The 17892-nt window shown below is 66.8% G+C and overlaps 2 protein-coding genes across 5 annotated transcripts; one reads left to right on the top strand and one right to left on the bottom strand.

Moving 5' to 3' along the window:
• Positions 1-450: 450 nt before the first annotated feature.
• Positions 451-9635, bottom strand: PRKCSH (PRKCSH beta subunit of glucosidase II). Of its 4 annotated transcripts, none has more exons than XM_070059101.1 (18): positions 9495-9635; positions 9079-9217; positions 8814-8930; positions 8342-8437; positions 8196-8253; positions 7379-7496; positions 6373-6502; positions 3393-3477; positions 3017-3095; positions 2655-2741; positions 2318-2476; positions 2123-2216; positions 1780-1849; positions 1576-1665; positions 1404-1478; positions 1038-1137; positions 789-946; positions 451-688 (listed from the first exon to the last, which is right to left on the bottom strand). In XM_070059101.1, exons 2-17 carry the CDS (start codon positions 9155-9157, stop codon positions 800-802), a joined length of 1584 nt encoding a protein of 527 aa, XP_069915202.1. In that variant the 5' UTR covers positions 9158-9217; positions 9495-9635; the 3' UTR covers positions 451-688; positions 789-799. The 4 variants fall into 4 exon arrangements, with proteins under 4 accessions (XP_069915202.1, XP_051695967.2, XP_051695965.2 ...); XM_051840007.2 differs by having other exon boundaries at positions 2297-2476; XM_051840005.2 differs by having other exon boundaries at positions 2297-2476; positions 9499-9607.
• A 4-nt stretch (positions 9636-9639) lies between these two features.
• ODAD3 (outer dynein arm docking complex subunit 3) lies at positions 9640-17892 on the top strand. The gene is made up of 13 exons (XM_051840009.2): positions 9640-10430; positions 11497-11618; positions 11698-11775; positions 13801-13971; positions 14055-14156; positions 14248-14373; positions 14538-14660; positions 14892-15044; positions 16091-16251; positions 16336-16492; positions 16859-17014; positions 17319-17403; positions 17525-17892. Exons 1-13 carry the CDS (start codon positions 10166-10168, stop codon positions 17641-17643), a joined length of 1818 nt encoding a protein of 605 aa, XP_051695969.2. The 5' UTR covers positions 9640-10165; the 3' UTR covers positions 17644-17892.

Here is a 17892-nt window from a genome sequence, read left to right on the forward strand (position 1 = left end):
GGCGCCCAGGGCTGGGCCCGGCTGCCGCTGGGAACTCCCATCAGGGTCTCCCATGGGCTGTGGGGGTGGCAGAGCCCCCATACTGGAACCATCACCTGCTGCCTCCCAGGGTGTAAGGAAGCTGGAGGGGCTGGGACTCGACCCCCGGGGTCTCTGGTCCCCCGAAGGCGCCCAGCCCGACAAGCCCTGCCTGCCCCACGCCACTGCTGCCAAGTCCCCCACCCCCTCACCTGCCCCCCACCCCCACCTGCCCCGCATCCACTCTGCCCAGGTCCCCCCCCACCTCCACTGCTGCCCAGGTCCCCCACCCCCTCACCTGCCCGGTGTCCACTCCTCCCAGCCCCCCCAACCTCCACTGCTGCCAGGTCCCCCACCCCCACCTGCCCCGCGTCCACTCTGCCCAGGTCCCCCACCCTCCCCTACCGCAAAGCAAGGCAGACCCCACAGAGCTGAGGAGACATCACATTTATTGTTTCAAGGTCACAGGTCAAGTTTGTCACTCATCTCCACGGGGGGGGGGGACAGGGGCCGGCCAGTGGGCAGCTGCTTCATTCTGTCCTGGGGGGCCGCTGGGGCCTGGGGGCATAGCTCGGCCCCCACCGGGTCCCACGCAGCTCCTGGCCCCGCGCGGGAGGGCGCGGGACCCAGAGGAGCAGGCCTGCAGGGGCTGGTTTCACACCTGGAGGCTCTGGGGTGGGGGGAGAGATGCGGGTGAGCTGGAGGCGGGCCGGGGTGGGGGGGCGGCCGGGCCGGGGGTCTGCCTTCCTCGGCCCCCAGCCCCTGCCCACCTCCGCGCTGGCTAGAGCTCGTCGTGGTCGCCGTCGGCGGGGGCTTCCGGGGGCGGCTCGGGGCAGGCGGCCGGCGTCGTCAGCTCCATGAGGTACTCGCAGCGGCTGGGCTCCGTGGTGCTGGTCACCGCCGTCTCCTTCCCGCACAGCAGCCGCACCTGGGGGGGGGGGCCGGGCGGTGGCGCGCGCGCGTGGGCCTGGGTCCCGCAGCCCCCGGCCCGCCCCGCCCCGCCCGGCGCGGGCACTCACGGTGGTGGAGCGGTTGGGGCCCTGCCAGCAGCCCGTGCCCTGCTCGTACTTCATGGCGCTGAACTTGTCGTGGTCGGGGCCGGCCCAGGAGCCCCAGGTGCTGCGGGAGAGCGGAGAGCGCTGAGGCCGGGGCGGGGCGGGGCCGGCGGGGCGTGCTGAGGCCCGGGGGGGCGGGGCGGGGGCGGGGGCGGGGCCGGGGCGGGGCCGGCGGGGCGTGCTGAGGCCGGGGCGGGGCGGGGCCGGCGCGGGGCGGGGCGGGGCGTGCTGAGGACGGGGCGGGGCGTGCTGAGGCCCGGGCGGGGCGGGGCGGGGCGGGGCGGGGCGGGGCCGGCGCGGGCGCGAGCGCGGGCACCCCGAGGCACTCACCCGAGGTTAGTGGGGGAGCCGCCGAGCTTGGGCTTCTGGGAGACGAGCTTGAAGGGGCAGAGCCTGTAGACGTACCTGGGGGCAGGCGCGGCGGGTGGGTGGGTGGGGGGAGACGCGGGGACGCCCCTCCCCGCCAAGCACTGCGCCGCCGGCCCCGCCCCCGCGGACGCACTCGTTGGTGGTGAGCTCGTAGCACTGGCTGTACAGGTAGGCGAACTCCCCTTGGGGTCCAAAGTCGAAGGAGATCTCCTGCTCCAGGTTCCTGGACCGGGAGGCCGGGCGGTGAGGGGCGGCCGGCCAGGGCCGCGTGTCCCGGCCTCCCCCGGGGAGCCCGGCCCCGCAGGCGCATGCCTGCCTGCCTGCCTGCGTCCGGTACCTGATGGACTCCTCCATGTCCTTCAAGGACCGCTCGGCCTCCTCAAACTTGCCCCGGGCCTCCTGGGCAGCTGGCAGGGGTGGGGGCGGGGTCAGAGGCGCCCCTCCCCCACCCCGGACCCACTCTCCCGCGCAGCTGGCTCGTGGCCGCCTGGGTGTCACAAACGTCATGGGGACGGGGACCTGGGGCTCCCCAGGTCACAGGGCCTGCTGGGAGCAGGTGCGGCCACAGCGTGCACCCGCACAGGTGCAGGCAGGGGTTGGAGAACGGGCTACGGTGCCCGGGGGACACAGGGGGCCCATCTTGGGGAGAGGGAGGCCCCCCGACCAGGGGTGGCCCTAACCGTCAATCAAGGCCTGTGTCTGCTCGTCGTACGGTGGCATTTTGTCCTCCGCGGTGCTGGGTGGCTGGGGGGGCGCGAGTGGGGGCGGGGCCTCCTGGAAGGGAGAGGGGTGGTCAGTGAGCAGCCCCTCCCCTGCCTCCCCAGCTCCGCCCTCCAGCCCTCGGGAACCCGCACCTTGGGCTGCTCCCCCGGCACCTCGGAATCCTCCTCTTCCTCCTCCTCCTCCTCCTCGTCCTCCGCCTCCTCCTCCTCCTCCTCGTCCTCCTCCGTGGGCGGTGGGGGCACAGGCGGCTGCTCCTCCTTAGGCGCTGTCACATCAGGGGCGGGGGGTGCCGGCGGCTCGGCGGGCAGCGCCTGGAGGGCAGGGGCGGGGGTGGCCGGTGCGGTGGAGGGAGGGGGCCGCCGTGGAGGGCGCGCGGGCGGCCCAGCTGGCCAGGGTGGCCCCGTGCCAGGACCGGAAGTGGCCCTCTGCGCGCAGCGGGGGCAGGGCAGGCGCCACCCCTCCCCCTCCCCCTCCCCCTCCCCCACCAACCTCGGACCGGTACTTGTCCCTGATGGCGGCCCAGACGCGGTCGTAGAAGGAGGCGGCGTCCGTGTGCGCGTCTCCCCCGAGGAGGGACTGCGGGGGCAGGGGCGGGGCCGCGGTGTCAGGGTGGGGCCTGCCCTCAGCACCCAAGGCCCCCGGGAGCCTCGGGCTGCGGTGCCAGGCACAGGGCGAGCCCGCCTGGCTGCAGCCAGAAGGGGGCAGTGCAGGCCGGGGGAGCACAGAGCGAGGGTGGGGGCTGGGGAGACCCAGCGAGACCGGGTCAGAGAGGGAGGGAGGGCGGGGCTGCCTGAGGTGGCCGTGGCCGCCAGTGATCCCTATAAGGCCCAGGCCAGGGCCAGGCTGGGTACCTGGGCTTCCCCTTCGGACAGCGTGCCGTCCCCATCCGTGTCCAGCTCAGGGTGGGTCTGCAGTTCGGCCAGTGAGACCCTGCGGGGGGTGCCAGGTGGGGGGAGGGGGTGAGGACCGCGGCCACCATGGGCGCCAGATCTTCCCTGGGGACCCCCAGGTGCCGGGACGGGAGAAGGCGGGGACTGAGAAAGGGGTCGGGAGACACCTGGGGTCCCGCCCAAGTCCACAGAGACCCCTTGCCCAACCCAGGGAGCTGCCCTCTGCCTCCGCCCCCAAGCGGTGAGGCCCCGCCCACCCAGCAGCAGCAGCACACGGGGCACAGAGGGCCTGGGACCCTGGCCCCAGCGGGGCCCCGCGCGGCCCGAGCTCGCTCACCTCCCATCCAAGTCGTCGTCCAGCTCCTGGAAGGCCTCGGCCGCCAGCTCCTGCTCGCGCTGGGCCTTGGAGGCGGCTTGCTGCTCTGTGGACGGAGCGGCGCCATCACCGGGGCCTGCCCCCACCCTGCACCTCCCAGGAGCACCCGGGGCAGGGAGGGACAGGCCCGGGAGTGGGTGGGGTTGGGGGCCCCCCCGCACCTCATAGGGCGGAGCCTGAACTAGGCCTCCCAGGGGACAAGCTGGGGGGTCAGGGCCAGTCCCTCCCCACCCCGTGGGTGCCAAAGAAGCGCCAAGAAGGAGCCAGCGCTGGGTGCCATGGCTGAGCTGTCGGAGGGCCTGGCTCTGCTGGAGGTGGCCGAGGTGGCCGAGTTCCCGGATCCTGGCTCTGACCTGGCCCCACCGTGGCTGCTGTGGGCGTCTGGGGAGTGAACCAGTGGGTGGAAGACCCCTCTGCATTTCAAACAAGTAAGATAAAAGACCCGGATGGAGCTCCGGGCTCCCGGCCTCAGTGTGTGCCTGGCCCGGCCCTTGCTTCCACCAGCGGATGGAAGACCTCTGTTTCTCCCTATCACCCTGCCTTCTGCGTGAACAGAGATACAAGCAAAGGACGGGAGAAGGGTGCAGTTCTGGGAGGTGCTAACGGGGGCCGGGTCAGAGGTCAGGGGGCAGAGGGGATGGAGGACGCCCAGCAGGGGCTGGGAGGGTGACTGGGCCAGGTGGCGCCCTGGGAGTGCCGAGGGGCTGTCCCCAGAGAGCGGCACAGACGGAAGGGACGGAGCCACCCCTGGGATCAGGCCCCTCCTTGTCCGCCTCCTCCCCTCCCCACCCCCCCAGCCCCGTCAAGCCTGGGGTCTGTGCAGAAGTGGTGCTCGGGCCGCTGAGCTGGGCCAAGCAGGGCCTGTGTCAACCGAGGGGCCTGGCCGTGTCAATAAAACTTTATTTATATAGAAAAGCCGAGCGTCACTAGAGGACCAGAAGCCCAGGGCCTCCAGGGTGTGGGAGGCGCGGGAGGCTGGGGGGGAGGGGCGGGGTACGGAGAGAGGCTGGAGTCCGGACAGGAGTTCCCAGCCCCACAGGGAGAAGACACAGCCCCGGGGCTGGGGACGGCAGGGACCAAGGGCCCTCACGTGGGATCCCTTCCCCCAGCCCCACCCTCGCTTGCTGGGACCCAGCAGTGGGCTCCCTGCTGGTCTCTGAGCTCCTTCCTGCCTCACCCCTCCCCACTGGAACACCGAGCCTGAGCCCTCTATGGCTCCCACTGCTCCTTAAAACCAGACACAAAGTTGCCTCAGGGCCTTTGCACCTGTTCCCTCCCTCCACAGCCAGCGGCGCTGACCAGGGCTGCACACGGCACACAGCAGGGGCCTAGCAAATGTGCACAGAGCTGCCTGTCAGGAGACACCAGGGAGGGAGCAGGCAGCGGAGGTCCCGAGAGACGGAGGCCCGTGGCCTTGGAGAGGGGGCCACCCTGGTTCCTGACGGCCACCCAGCTCCTGGTCAGCGGCCTCCAACTCCTTCCAGCTCTGCTTGCTCCTTGAGGGCACCTGGTGTTTTCCACCCCACCCCCTTTGGCTCTGCTTCCATGGTTCCCAGTCCCCACGGAGCTCAGAGAGCACCCAGGGACTGAGAACGAGGACCGGGGCCAAAAGCAACAAACGCAGCCCGAGAATTAAAAAAAAAAAAAGAAAATAAGAAAATCCTCTTAAAACCAACGCTAGCAATGGGAATTACCAGGGCAAAGCAGGATCTTGGGAAGGTAAGATAGCCTGTGCCCTCAGCGGCTTTGCCGATCCTGGCTAACTTGGAAAGGTGGAGGGAGATAGGGGGAGAAGGGGAGGGAAGGGGGGAGAGGGGGAGGGGGAGAGCGAGCACCCCCACTTGCTCGATCAGACACCAAATGCTTGCTGCAGCCAGAGCCGGGCCATCCTGAGGCCGGGAGCCAGGACCTCCCTCCAGGTCTCCCACGCGGGAGGCAGGGACCCAAGTCTCTGAGCCACCGCCTGCTGCTCCTGGGAGGCGCATGAGCAGGGCGCTGGAATCGGGGTGGGGGAGGCACCCTGACGTGGGATATGAGCGTCCCAAGTGGCATCTGAGCTGCTGCACCCAACTCCTGGCCCTGGGTGTCTGTGTGGATGAGAACTTGTGGGTTAGGAGAGGCTGGAATCAAAGCCCAGGTGAGGGAGGGTCACAGGAGACCCCTATTAGGGGGCTGTCGCTTCCCGGACGGGCTCCGTCATGCACTGCCTGAGAGGGAGATTCAGGGGATCTCAGAATGGCAGTGTTCCTGGCCACCGGCAGAAAGAAAAGATTCTCTGTTTCTCTCTCTCTCTCCATCTCCCTCGCTCTGTCTCTCCCTCTCTCTCTGTCTCCCCCCTCCTCTCTCTCTCTCTCCCTGTCTCCCCCCTCCTCTCTCTCTGTCTCCCTCTCTCTGTCTCTCTCTCTCCCTCTCTTTCAGAACTGCTCATCCTAAGCTGAAAGTTATCCCATGGATAACTTTCCCACAATGATGACCAACATACAGTCAGAAATAATTAGACACTCAAGGAAACAAACCCCACGATCGATAATCAGCTAAAAGGGGCCAGCGGATTTCAGCTGTGGCCTGGGCCTCCAGCACCCCCTGGGAGCACCAAGTTCAAGTCCCAGCTGCTCCACCTCCCGTCCAGCTCCCCTGTCAATGCATCTGGGAAAGCAGTGGAAGATGGCCCATGTCGTTGGGCTCCTGCACCCACGGGGGAGACCCACAAGGAGCTCCTGACTCCTGGCTTTGGCCTGGCCCAGCCCTGGCTGTTGTGGCCATTTGGGGAGTGACCCAGCAGGTGGAAGATTCCCTCTCTCTCTCCCCCTTTATCTGTGTCTCTGCAACTCTTTCAAATAAATAAAATACACTTCAATAAAACCAATGCAGTGGGGCTGCTGGGCCCGGGCCGCCTCTGGGCCAAGCACAGAGTGGCGCGCCCGGCCGCTGGTGCCTGTACCTTCCCACAGCCGCTGGTGCTGCTCCTTGGCTTCCTTCTCCGGCTTCTCGGCCTCCTCCTTTGCCGTCCGCAGCAGCTCTACCTGGTCCTCCAGGGACTTCTTTCCGGACTGCAGCTCAAGGAGCTTTTTCTGGGCGGGCAGAAGGCAAGGGGCCAGCTCTCCACCTGCTCTGGCTGCCAACCCCTACCCCAGCCTCTGCTGCACAGCAGGGGTCTCCCTCCCCCTTGCTGTGGCTCCCCAGAGAAGTCTAAAACACCTCAGCGTGGCCACGGGGCCCTGTGTGACAAGGACAGCCCCTGCCTGCTTGTCCAGCCTAATGTGCCTCTAAAATCCACCTGACAGGGATGAGGCCCCCAGTATTCAGTACTCGGCACATGCTACTCCATCAGCCTACGGATTTCAGTTTACACAGAGACCTCCTCCTCCAGGAAGTCCTCCTTGCTTTCCGTCCCCCCGACAAGGGGTAGTGGCAGTGATACTGGGAACCTTCTCCATACCTTGTACGCCACCCCCTCCACCAAGAAAAAAAAAAGCTTTTCTTTCTCTCATCAGCCCTGGGCGTGGCTTCTGTCTGTCTGTCCTTGCCACTAAACCATGGAGGCAGGACTGGGTCTGCCTCCAGCCTCCTGCCCAGTGCACGGGGCGTCCTGAGCAAGTCTGAAGAGGGAACGGGGTCGGGGGCTAGGCCGGCCCTGGTCTTCGGGCAACAGGACCCCCCCCCCCCAGCTGCAGCCCCCCTGGAGAGTTCCTTCCTCTCTGGACCCCGCCTCCTGCCAGGACCCTCCGGCCTCCCCAGGAGGGCGAGGGTCACCGCAGGGCCCGCCCAGCCTCCCTAGCCATGGGGACGGCAAAGAAACACTTGGAACCTTCCTTGGGCCGGGAAACAGAGCCGGAGCCCTCACACCTCCAGTCGGGGGCAGCCGGGAGCCCCCCCCCGCTGGCCGGCCCACACCTCCCTCGAGGCCACAGGGCCCAGATGGCGCCGGGCGACGCCCAGGGCCTCACCTGCTTCTCCTCCCGGGCCTTCTTCCAGTCCTCGATGAGGATCTTCTTGAGGCGGAAGCCTTCCCGCGTGACCTCCGCCAGCTCCTGCAGGGACTCCCTCTCCTTCCGGCCCTTCTCCCTGGGGGGTGAGGGGTGGGACAGGCACCCCGGGGGGCCGCTTAGGGCCCACCACGGCCGCCTCTTCCCAGAGGGCCCCATACACCTGCTACCCGCCCTCCCCCCGGCTCCCCCAGGCCCTGGCAGCCTTCGTCCTTGGAAGAAGGGACACTGGGCAGGGTGGGCTTGCCCTAGGGGCTGGGGCCGGGGGCCGGGGGAGGCCCAGGGAGCGAGGAACGAGATGACAAACAGAAAGGCAGCCTGGCTAAAAGGCACCTGGAGCTCAACCCACCCTCCACCTATGAGACGTGCCGTCAGGAGCCGTCACCTCCGTGCCGGGACTCTCGGCGTCTTTGCAAGACCCACCCAGTCCCGCCACGCGGCGACAGGGGCCAAGAGGGGCTGTTCCCTTCGCTCGCCACGATCCGCCCCCTCTCCCCTCAGCCCCCCCTCTCTGGTGGCCACGTGAGCCCCTCGTGGCAATTTCAAGAATGGGGCCAGGCCTCGCAGCGACCTGGGTTCGAGCCCTTGCTCCGTCCTAGTCGCACAGTCCCCCCCCCCCCCCCGGGGGGGGTGCCAATTCCCTTCCTGAACTTGACTTTGCTCATCTGCTGGGGCACCTGCTTCCAGGGTGGGGGAGGGGAAGCCATAGGTAGGTAGGGGTGACGAGGGTGGGGTCAGGCGAGGTGGGAGGGGAGGGGGTTCCCGTCCAGCCACCTACTTGCAGGTGTTTTCACAGACGATGCCGCTGTTGTATTCGTCTGTCCCATCGCAGCAGTCTGGGGCAGGGGTGGGGGCTGCTGTCAGACCCGGCAGTGCCTCCTCCCTCCGGCTGTCTCCCCTGCTCCCGCCCTCCCCGTCACTCACCGCAGACGCCGTCATTGACGCGGTTGGAGGGGATGTACAGGGGCTTGTAGCCGGTGTTGCTGCAATGGAAGCTCCCGTTGGGACAGGCAGCCGTGCCTGGTGGGAGGAGACGGTCCTTTGGTCCACAGGAAGACCCCTACCCCGACCCCAGCCCCAGGAAGCCCGGGAGGGGTGCGGGACAAGAAGGAGAGAGAGCCCAGTCTTCTGGGGCCTGCCAACTCCTTTGTCTTCAGCAGCGACCCCGCCCTGCGCCCACACACACCCTCTCCTGCACCCTGCCCCGGGGAGGGGGGTCTGCGTGTACGTGGGGACCTCCAGGACTGGCCGGAGAAGCCTGGGGCTGGCAGAGTGGGAGACGGGGGAGCGCCCTGGGATGCCACGGCACCTGCCCAGGGACCTCTGTGCCCGGGTCTGTCCCCCCAGCCCAGCGGGGGGCCACGCGGGGTGGGGGGGCAGGCCAGCGCCGACTCACCTGGCTCGTCCGAGCCATCCTTGCAGTCACAGTAGTCGTCATTGACTTGGTCGAAGGGGATGGTGGCCGAGCCGTCCAAGCAAGTGAATGGCTTGTTCTCGTCGTAGAAGGGGTGGTCTGTGGGGCAGGGCCGAGAGGCTCAACCTGGGGCAGCCCGAGGCCCAAGGCGGCGGGGCGCCCACCCCGCCAGGGGCCAGAGGCAGTCCCCCCACTCCCTCCCCCCGCCGCCGCCTGCAGCAGGTGAACCGGGCGGGGGAGGACTCACTGGTCAGCGAGACGCCCCGCGGCCTCTTGACCTCCACGGCCCAGGAGAGGGGCGGCAGCAGCAGCAGCAGCAGCAGCATCTCGCGGGGGGGGGGGGGGGGCTCTGGGGCCGGACACGGAAGCAGGCTGGAGTCCCCACGCTGCGACCAGAGAGCCCGGTTAGCGGGAGAGGGCTCCTTCCAGCCAATCCGGGGCCCGCATCGCTTCTCGGATCTGCGAGCGGCAGGCTGGGGGGGTCCCCCGATCCTGGCCAAGGGAGGGGGAGGAGGGGGCGTCCCGCTCTGCTCCCTGTGCAGAGCGAACAGGACTACACCGTTCCCGCCAAGAAGCCAAAGGGGTTCAGCCTCCCGCACCCCCCACACTCGCCCCGCAGCCACAGGAAGTCGGGGTGCCCTCCTCGCCCTGCTAGGTCATCACCTACACGAGGCCGGAGCAAAGGTTAACAGCACCCACCGCGCCCCCCCTGGCCCAGGAACCACGGGTCCCGGCCGTGAAAAGAAAGCGGAACCGCCTGGGCGCGTCACTTCCGGCCGCGCGCCGCGCCCCGGGGATGGCCTCTCGGGGCCGCCATGTTCGGAGTGGCGTGCGTGGGCGGCGCCGGAACCGAGGACGGCCATCTTGGGTAGGACCGCGAAGCCCTAAAGAGGCTGGATTTGTAGAGTCGCGCTTAATGGCGGCGCGGTGTGCCTCCATCTTGGGAGTGGCGGCTCCTGGCATCCGGAAAAGAAAGTTCCTGAAAGATACCCGTGAACCGCCCCCTCCACCACGACGGACGAGGGGAGAAAAATGGGATGAGCACGTGACACCGGAGCACCGCCCCCCGCCACCGTCAGGCCGCGCGCTTCTGCCACGCCCCCTCCGCGGACTCTCAGCCAATGGGAGCGGTGGCTTGGGAAAGCGGTGGTCTCCATGGGAACGCTGCAGGGAGGCGGGGTGGCGGTTGCCTAGCAACCGGGAGATGCTAAGAGGCCCCGCCAAGCGGTCAGAAAGCGCATTCCCACTGCCCGAGGAGTCCCAGCTGACCGCTCCGGCTCTGACCCGGCCGCTCCGCTGACCCCCTCCCGGGGACCCTGGTCCCCCACCCAGTCATGACGTCTGCCCTGTGCCTGGCGGCCTCTGCCAATGCCCTGAGTGCTCAGGACCAGGCCCTGACGGCCACTTCCAAGGCCAGGGCCAGGAAGTATTCGCGCAAGGACAGCAGGTCTCCCACCAAGCGGGGCCACCCGCGCGGTAAGGGTGTGGCACAGGCCTGGCCCGCGCACCGTTCCAAGTCGGCCTCCCTCCGCTCCGGGGCGCTGAACCCCCACGTGCAGTCACAGGTGCTGGAGCTCCAGAAGAAGATACAGCTGCTAGGTAAGCCGGCTGCAGCCAGCGAGCGTCCGGGGGCAACGTCGCCGCCTTGTTGTTGGTGCTTCCAAGTTCAGATCCTGGCTCAGGGGCCAGAGGTTAAGCCGCTGCGGGTTCGAGTCCCGGCAGCTCCACTTCTGATCCAGCTCCCTGCTAATGCGGCTGGGAAGGCGGCAGAAGATGGCCCAAGTACTTGGGCCCCTGCACCCACCTGGGCGGCCCGGATGGAGCTCCTGGCTTCAGCCTGGACCAGCCTTAGGAAGTGAACCAGTGGATGAAAAGTCTCTCTCTCTCTCTCTGACTCTGTCTTTCAAATAAACAAATCCTTAAACAAAAAACAGACACAAGTCCTGGCTGTGCGTCCCGGCTGCTTGCCCTTGAGCAGTAGCGCCAGCCTGCCTCAGTTTTCCCATCTGTGAAATGGGCTATGAGAGGTGGCCGGCAGCTGGTTGGAGTCTCCACAGTGCACACTTCCGGTTCTTGGTGGACAAGTTTTCCCCTCCAGGGCCCCCTGGGTGCTGTCTGGGGACGTCTCTGACTGTCACACTGTTGCTGGTGGGGGTGGGGGTGGGGCAGCTGCTGGCCCAGGCGGCGGCCACTGTGGCCATCTAGGGAGTGAACCAGCAGATGGAAGACCTCTCTCCGTCTCTTCCTGTCTTCCTGTCACTCTGTCTTTCAAATAAGTAAGTAAATCTTAAAATAATATATATTTTTTTATTTGAGAAGAACTACAGGGAGAGAGAGAGGGAGAGAGAGAGGTCTTCCATCCACTGGTTCACTTCCTGAAAACCCACAACGGCTGGAGCTGGGTCGATCCGAAGCCAGGAGCTTCTTCAGGGTCTCCCACCTGGGTGGGGGGCCCAAGCACTTGGGCGCCATCTTCGGCTGCTCTCCCAGGCGCATGCGCAGGGGGCTGCACTGGGTGCCGGGCTCGCAGGTGGCAGCTGAACCCACCCGGCCAGAACACCAGCCCCTGACGTGTTGTGCCAACTCTAAGCTGCTGATTGCGACAGGCTCCGTCCCACGCCACTCCCTCATTGGCGCCCCCCCCACCTACCCCCCCCCCCCCCAGAATGTGACCAGAAGGCCTTTGAGGAGAGCTCCCAGTGGAACATCAACAAAAACCAGGACGTCATCCACCAGCTCCGGGAGGAGACCAAGGCGCTGCAGCTCCAGCTGTCGGACCTGCTGCAGGTGCGGGGGCGGGGCTGGGGTGGGGGAGGGGCGGGGCAGCGGCCGGGCAGGGGGTCACCGTGCGCCCGGCCCCTTGCAGGGAGATGAGAAGGTGGTCCAGGCAGTGATGCAGGAATGGAAGGCAGAGCGGCCCTACCTGCAGAAGAGGACGTGCCAGGTCTGTACCCCCTCCCCACCGTGCTCCCTGCTCCAGCCCCACCCTCGCCAGAGCTCCCCCTCCCCCACAGCTGCCCATCACCTACTGGTTCACTTGATTCAGCAGTGACGTTGGAGGAGGGTGTTTGGTGTTTGAAACGATTTATTTAGGGGCCGGCAGGTGAAGCCGGCATCCCATACGGGCTGCAGTTGGAGTCTGGGCTGCTCCACTTCGCATCCAGCTCCCTGCCAATGTGCCCAGGAAGGCAGCAGAGGATGGGCCATTTCCTGGGGCACCTGCCAGCCACCTAGGAGACCCAGATGGGGCTCCTGGGTCCTGGCTTTGGCCTGGCCCAGCCCTGGCCTTTGCAGCCATTTGGGGACTGAACCAGTGGATAGAAGATATTCTTTCTCTCTCTCTCTCTTTCTTTTGGTAACTCTGCCTTTCAAAGAACTATGTCTTTTTTTTTTTTTTTTAAGATTTATTTATTTGAAAGTGTTACATAGAGGCAGAGAGAGAGAGATCTTCCATCCACTGATTTACTCCCCAGGTGGCTGCCATGACCAGAGCTGGGCCAATCCAAAGCCAGGAGCCAGGAGCCTCCCCCGGGTCTCCCATGCTGGTGCGGGGACCCAAGCACTTGGGCCATCTTCTACTGCTTTCCCAGGCCATAACATAGAGCTGGATCAGAAGTAGAGCAGCCGGGACTCGAACTGGCGCCCATTTGGGATGCCAGCACTGCAAGTGGCGGCTTTACCCGCTATGCCACAGCGCCGGCCCCAAGAACCATGTCTAAGTTTGTCTGGGCCATCACCCCTTGTCTCCCAGGCACGTTAGCAGAAGGGTGGGGCTTGGGTGTCCCATGTGGCTTCCTGACCACACTGCACACCGTGGGTTTTCCATCGGGAGTAAGAGAAGCGGAAGCAGGGTTCTTCAGGGGTGGGGGGCATGGCCAGGAGGACGGACATCATCCACGGGGAAGATGCTTTGGCCACCCTAGGACAAAAGTGGCTCGGGAAACCAGGGACACAGAACAGAGAGAAAACGCAGAGAAACAGGGTGCAGGAGGGAGAGAAAGGGGGACATTGAAGACGGGGCTGGGGCTTGAGGCTCGAGGGCCTGAGCCGAGACAGAGACCATGGGAGAAGTCCAGGCTTGGGGTCGGCCCGGTGGCTCCCTCCTGGCCTTGCCGGTTCGCAGTGCCTGGGGCGGCCTCTAGAGGGCGCCATGCGAACGGCTGGAGGAACCCGCAGCTGGAGGCCGGTGCTCGGTGTGGTTGTGTTCAGCGCAAAGTCGGCTCTTACTCCTAAGGCTCAGTCTGTGGAGGTCCCCAAACCGGTAGATCTGGGCAGGAAGGAGATCCGGGGTCTCTCTCTCCAAAGGCAGGGGAGATGGGGCACACAGGGAGATGGGTGGTAAATTGGAGATGAGCGGCAGACAGCCAGGCCAGGTGGTCCCCCGGGGCGGGGAGTAGGTGTTTGGCCCTTAGGTTAGAGGCCCCCCCTTGTGACGTGACGCAGCAGGGTAAACGTCTGCCCGCAGCGCCGGCATCCCATAATGAGCGCTGGTTCTAATCCCGGCTGCTCCACTTCCGATCCAGCTCCCTGGGAAAGCAGCAGGTGATGGCCCAAATGTTTGAGCTCCTGCATCCTCGTGGGAGACCCAGATGGCGCTCCAGCACCTTTCTCTCTTTGTAACTCTGCCTTTCAAGTAAATAAATGATTTTTTAAAACTATGCCAGGTTAGGATGCCCAGGTCCTACCGGCTAGTGCAGACCCTGGAAGGCGGCAGTGATCGCTCGAAGCATTGGGTCCCAGGGCTGCTTCCTGGTCTCCCCGCCTTCAGCCAGCCCATCTGCGGCTACTGTGGGCATCGGGGGGAATGAACCAGGGGACAGGAGCTCTGCGCGCGTGGCTGTCTGTATCTGTGTCTCAGAGGGGCCGGGGGCGGGCGGGAGGGAGAATCCGACGACGGCCGCCCAGTGGACCAGGTGCGGATGGACCAGGTGCGGGGGTTCAGGCCCCTCCCTCTCGCCCCGCCCCTCAGCAAGCCCTGGAGCACCTGGACCGCCGGCTGAGCGAGAAGGTGAAGCAGTTGAACGCCGCGCGCCACCAGGTGTCGCTGCGGCAGAAGTGGCTGGAGGAGCTCCAACTCCGCCACAGCCTGCGCCAGCTGGAGCTGACCGACGCGCAGGACAGCAACACGGAGGTGGCCAAGGTGAGGCCGGGGAGCCCCGGGGTGGGGATGGGGGGGGGAGCGGAGGGAGGGCCTGGACTCAGGCCAACCCTGCCTCCCGCCAGACCGTGCGCAACCTGGAGAACCGGCTGGAGAAGGCGCGGATGAAGGCGCAGGAGGCGGAACACATGACCAAGGTGTACACGCGGCTCAAGGAGTACCTGCAGGTGGGCCGGCGCGGGGGGCGGGGGCGGGGGCGGGGGCGGTGCCGCTCGGCCGGCCGGGGGCAGCAGCCACAGGCCCCCACCGCCGCCCCAGGAGGAGCGCCTCCACATGGGCAGCCGGTTGGACTCCATGGAGGCGGAGGTGGTGAAGACCAAACAGGAGCTGGAGGAGCTGCACGTGGTGAACCAGGAGGCCCTCAACGCCCGGGACATCGCCAAGGTGCCGGCCGGGTGGGGGGCGGGGGGCGGAAGGCAGGAGAGAGGGGGTCCTGCTCGGCCGGCCCCGCTCCGCCACAGCGTGCACTGGGCTGACCCTGGCCCAGCTGTCCGGACCGGGGGCCCGCGGCTGCCCCTGCGACCGGCCCGCTTGTCCTGCCCGCCCAGAATCAGCTGCAGTACCTGGAGGAGACCGTGCTGCGGGAGCGCAAGAAACGCGAGCGCTACATCAGTGACTGCAAGAAGCGCGCGGAGGAGAGGAAGCTGCAGAACGAACGCATGGAGCGCAAGGTGGGCCCCGCCCCGCCCACCTGACCGCCCCGCCCACCTGCGTCGGCCCCGCCCCTCCGCGCTGGCTCTGTGCGGCCACCTCCCACGCAAACCTCGTCGCTAGGCCCCCGCTGCCTACCTGGCCCCTCCAGAACCCTCCGCCAGCTTCGGCCCTAGCCCACCCCTCCTTCCGCCCCGGAGGTCAAGGCCGGGCGAGCTGACCCTGGCCTTGACCTCCTCCCCGCCGGGCAGACCCAGCGCGAGCACCTGCTGCTGCAGTCGGAGGACACCATCCAGGAGGGCCATGGGGGCAAGGGCGAGGAGCTGCGGCGGCGCTGGAGCATGTACCAGCTGGAGATGATCTTTGGCAAAGTCAAGGATGCCACCGGCGCCGCCGAAACGCACGTGAGTGCGGCCGCACCCTCGCCCCGTGCCGCATCACCTAGACCAGCTTTCTTCCTACGAGGAGCCCCTTCCCCCTCCAGCTGCCACCCCGCTGCCCGTTCACAGCGAAACCCACAGGAGCCAACCCCACTTGCTGTTTACACTCGCTGTCTGTCTACACTCGCTGTCTTCCCCACTTGTATTGGACCCCTTAGGACCATCCTCAGACACTGGGCCCTGCTTTATCCAGGATCCACAAGGGCCCCAGCCTGGTGTCTGTCTTTTGGGTGCTCTCCCAGGCCGTCTACTCCTAGTGAGCCCAGGTTCTCTGGGGCGTGGAGTCCCCCGCCCCTCCCCCAGTCGGTGCAGTGCTGGGACCCATGCAGTATGCAGACTCCCACACAAGCCCGGGCGAGAATCTTCCCCCCAGAAGTGGCCCCGTTGCTCAAGTACTTGGGTTCCTGTCGCCCAAGTGGGACCAATACATATATATAAAAAATTCAAACAGAGAAGAATGAAAGTATGCCTAGTTGTGTTTTTTTTTTTTTTAAAGATTTACCACTGGTTCAGTCCACAAATGGCCACAACGGCCAGAGTGTGCCGATCCAAAGCCAGGAGCCAGGAGCTTCTTCCAGGTTTCCCACGCAGGTGCAGGGGCTCAAGCACTTGGGCCATCCTCCACTGCCTTCCTGGGGCATGGCAGAGAGCTGGATCAGAAGTGGAGCAGCCGGGACTCGAACCGGCGCCCACATGGGATACCGGCACTGCAGGCGGAGGCTTAACCTGCTACACCACAGCGTCGACCCCAGAGCTGTTTCTTTTTTTTTTTTTTTTTTTTTTTTTTTTTTTTTTTTTTTACAATATGCATTTTCCACGAGCTTTTTTGAAGACTTAGCTATAGACAAGAAAGAGCCCCACCAGAAAAAAGGTCAGGGCGGCAGGATCCAGGCAGCCCAGTCCCCGAGGTCCCTGTGCAAATGGCCGGCGGGGCCGCGTGTCTCCCGCGCGGGCAGGGGCGCGGAGCGCGTCCTGGCTCTGACCCCCCCCCCCTCCCCGGCGGCCCGCAGTCGGTGGTGCGGCGCTTCCTGGCCCAGAGCGACACCTTCGCGCAGCTGGAGGCGCTGAAGAGCGAGAACGAGCAGACGCTGGGGACGCTGAGGGAGGAGAAGCAGAGGCTGCAGCGGGAGTTCGAGAACCTCAAGTACTCGGGCGAGGCCACGCTGGTGAGGTGAGGCGCGGGCGCCCGTGTCGGGGGAGGGGGCGCCGTGCGGGCTGGGCCCCGCCGCGGTAGCGACCTCCCGGCTCCCTGCAGCCAGCAGGAGCTGCAGGCCGACATGCAGGGCCGCCTCCAGGCCGAGGAGCAGCGGCGAGGCGAGGCGCAGGGGCAGCTGGAGCGCACCTTGCGGGCCATGCAGAGCGCCAAGGAGTGCTTGGAGCACCTGGCGGGCAAGCTGAACCACGTCACCCTGGTAGGCCCCGCCCCCAGGAGGAAGTCACGCCCCCAAGCTCGGCCCACGCGCCTAGGGAAGACCCCCGCTTCTCCAAAAGGTCCAGGACTTCGGAGACTTTGTCGCACCTGGAGCCCCCCCCCAAAAAAAAAAGCCTTGGAGACCCCGCTTCTGCCCTGCGGCGGCCCGAGCCATAGGCTGTCCCCACCACGACCTCCCTCGAGTTACTAACGACCCCTCCTCCAAGGGACCGGTCCCCACCCTTCTCTTGCCATTTCCCAAACGCAGAGGCCCCCACCCCGCCCCGCCCCGCCCCGCCCCACGGAGCTCAGCGGTTCCCCCAGAGGCCCCGCCCCTGGCTGACCCGGCCCCGCCCCCGGGCCGCAGGAGGACGGGCGCTTCGCGGGAAAGGAGTTGGACCCCAAGGCCGCCGACTATCTGCCCAGCCTGCTGGGCCTCGTGGAGGAGAAGCTACTGAGACTGCAGGAGCAGCTGAGCAGCCACGACATCCCGGAGCTGCTGCGGCACATCGCCGCCCACGAGGTGCCCTGGGGGCTCCGGCAGAGCCCGGGGCCCGCGGGAGAGCAGCGGGGGGAGGGGCCGGGGGCGTGGCTGGGGTGCGGGAATCGGGGGTCTCACCCAGAGGCCAGAGAGGGGCGTGAGGGACAAGGGGGCATCCGCACGAGGCCAAGGACTGAAAGAAGCAGCAACAGTTGGGTGGGGGGAGTTGGGGCAGGGGCGTCTGCGTCACGCTGGGAGGGGGGCATGGCTCCGAATGGGCGTCTTCCGCAGTCTCCGCCCCGCTCACACCCCTCCGTCCTGTCCCCCCTTCTCCGCGCCTGCTCAGTTCTACGCCACCTTGGAGGGGAACCTGCCCCAGTACAACACCCGCATCCCCCTGCCCCTAGCCGGCTCCAAGGACAAGTACTTCGGTCAGCACCGGCGGGTAGGGGGCGGGGCGGGTGCAGGCTGGGAGGGGGAGACGGGAGGCGGCTCCCTCATCGCCCCGCCCCCTCCGTGTGCCTCTCCCTCCACCACCCCCCCCCCCGCCAGACGAAGAGGAGAGCGAGGACGAGGACAACGACGTGGTGACCCGCGCCGCGCTCAAGATGCGCTCCCAGAAACTCGTAGAAATCCGCAGCAAGAAGCGCAGCCGTCCGCGGAGGTCCTAGACGCGCCTGCGCGCCCACCCGGCGCCGCGCAGGCCCCTCGGGAGCCCCCTCCCCCCGGCCCCGGCCCCTCTGAGCCCAGCCTCAGGGTCGGCGGGGGCCTCTTCCACGGCCGGACGAGGCCCAGACAGGGAGCAGAGCAGGCCTGCGCGCCCGGAGAGGAAGGGGCCGAGGCACAGGTTCCCACGGTCAGTCTCAGCCGGCGGGTCGGCGCCGCCGGCCATGGCGCAATAAAGGTCACGGACCAGCCAG

Source organism: Oryctolagus cuniculus, chromosome 16 (genome assembly GCF_964237555.1).
Source record: "Oryctolagus cuniculus chromosome 16, mOryCun1.1, whole genome shotgun sequence".
In the NCBI taxonomy this organism is placed as follows: Eukaryota; Metazoa; Chordata; class Mammalia; order Lagomorpha; family Leporidae; genus Oryctolagus; species Oryctolagus cuniculus.

What these genes read in the sequence shown, in the direction of transcription:
- PRKCSH (XM_051840007.2), bottom strand. Translation starts at nt 9,157, where the DNA reads ATGCTGCTGCTGCTGCTGCTGCTGCCGCCCCTCTCCTGGGCCGTGGAG. An exon ending in TGCCGGGGGAGCAGCCCAAG is followed by an intron (nt 2,217 to 2,296) that starts GTGCGGGTTCCC and finishes TCTCCCTTCCAG; the next exon opens with GAGGCCCCGCCCCCACTCGC. An exon ending in TACGAGCTCACCACCAACGA is followed by an intron (nt 1,479 to 1,575) that starts GTGCGTCCGCGG and finishes GCCTGCCCCCAG; the next exon opens with GTACGTCTACAGGCTCTGCC.
- ODAD3 (XM_051840009.2), top strand. Translation starts at nt 10,166, where the DNA reads ATGACGTCTGCCCTGTGCCTGGCGGCCTCTGCCAATGCCCTGAGTGCT. An exon ending in GCAACACGGAGGTGGCCAAG is followed by an intron (nt 13,972 to 14,054) that starts GTGAGGCCGGGG and finishes GCCTCCCGCCAG; the next exon opens with ACCGTGCGCAACCTGGAGAA. An exon ending in AGCTGAACCACGTCACCCTG is followed by an intron (nt 16,493 to 16,858) that starts GTAGGCCCCGCC and finishes CCCGGGCCGCAG; the next exon opens with GAGGACGGGCGCTTCGCGGG.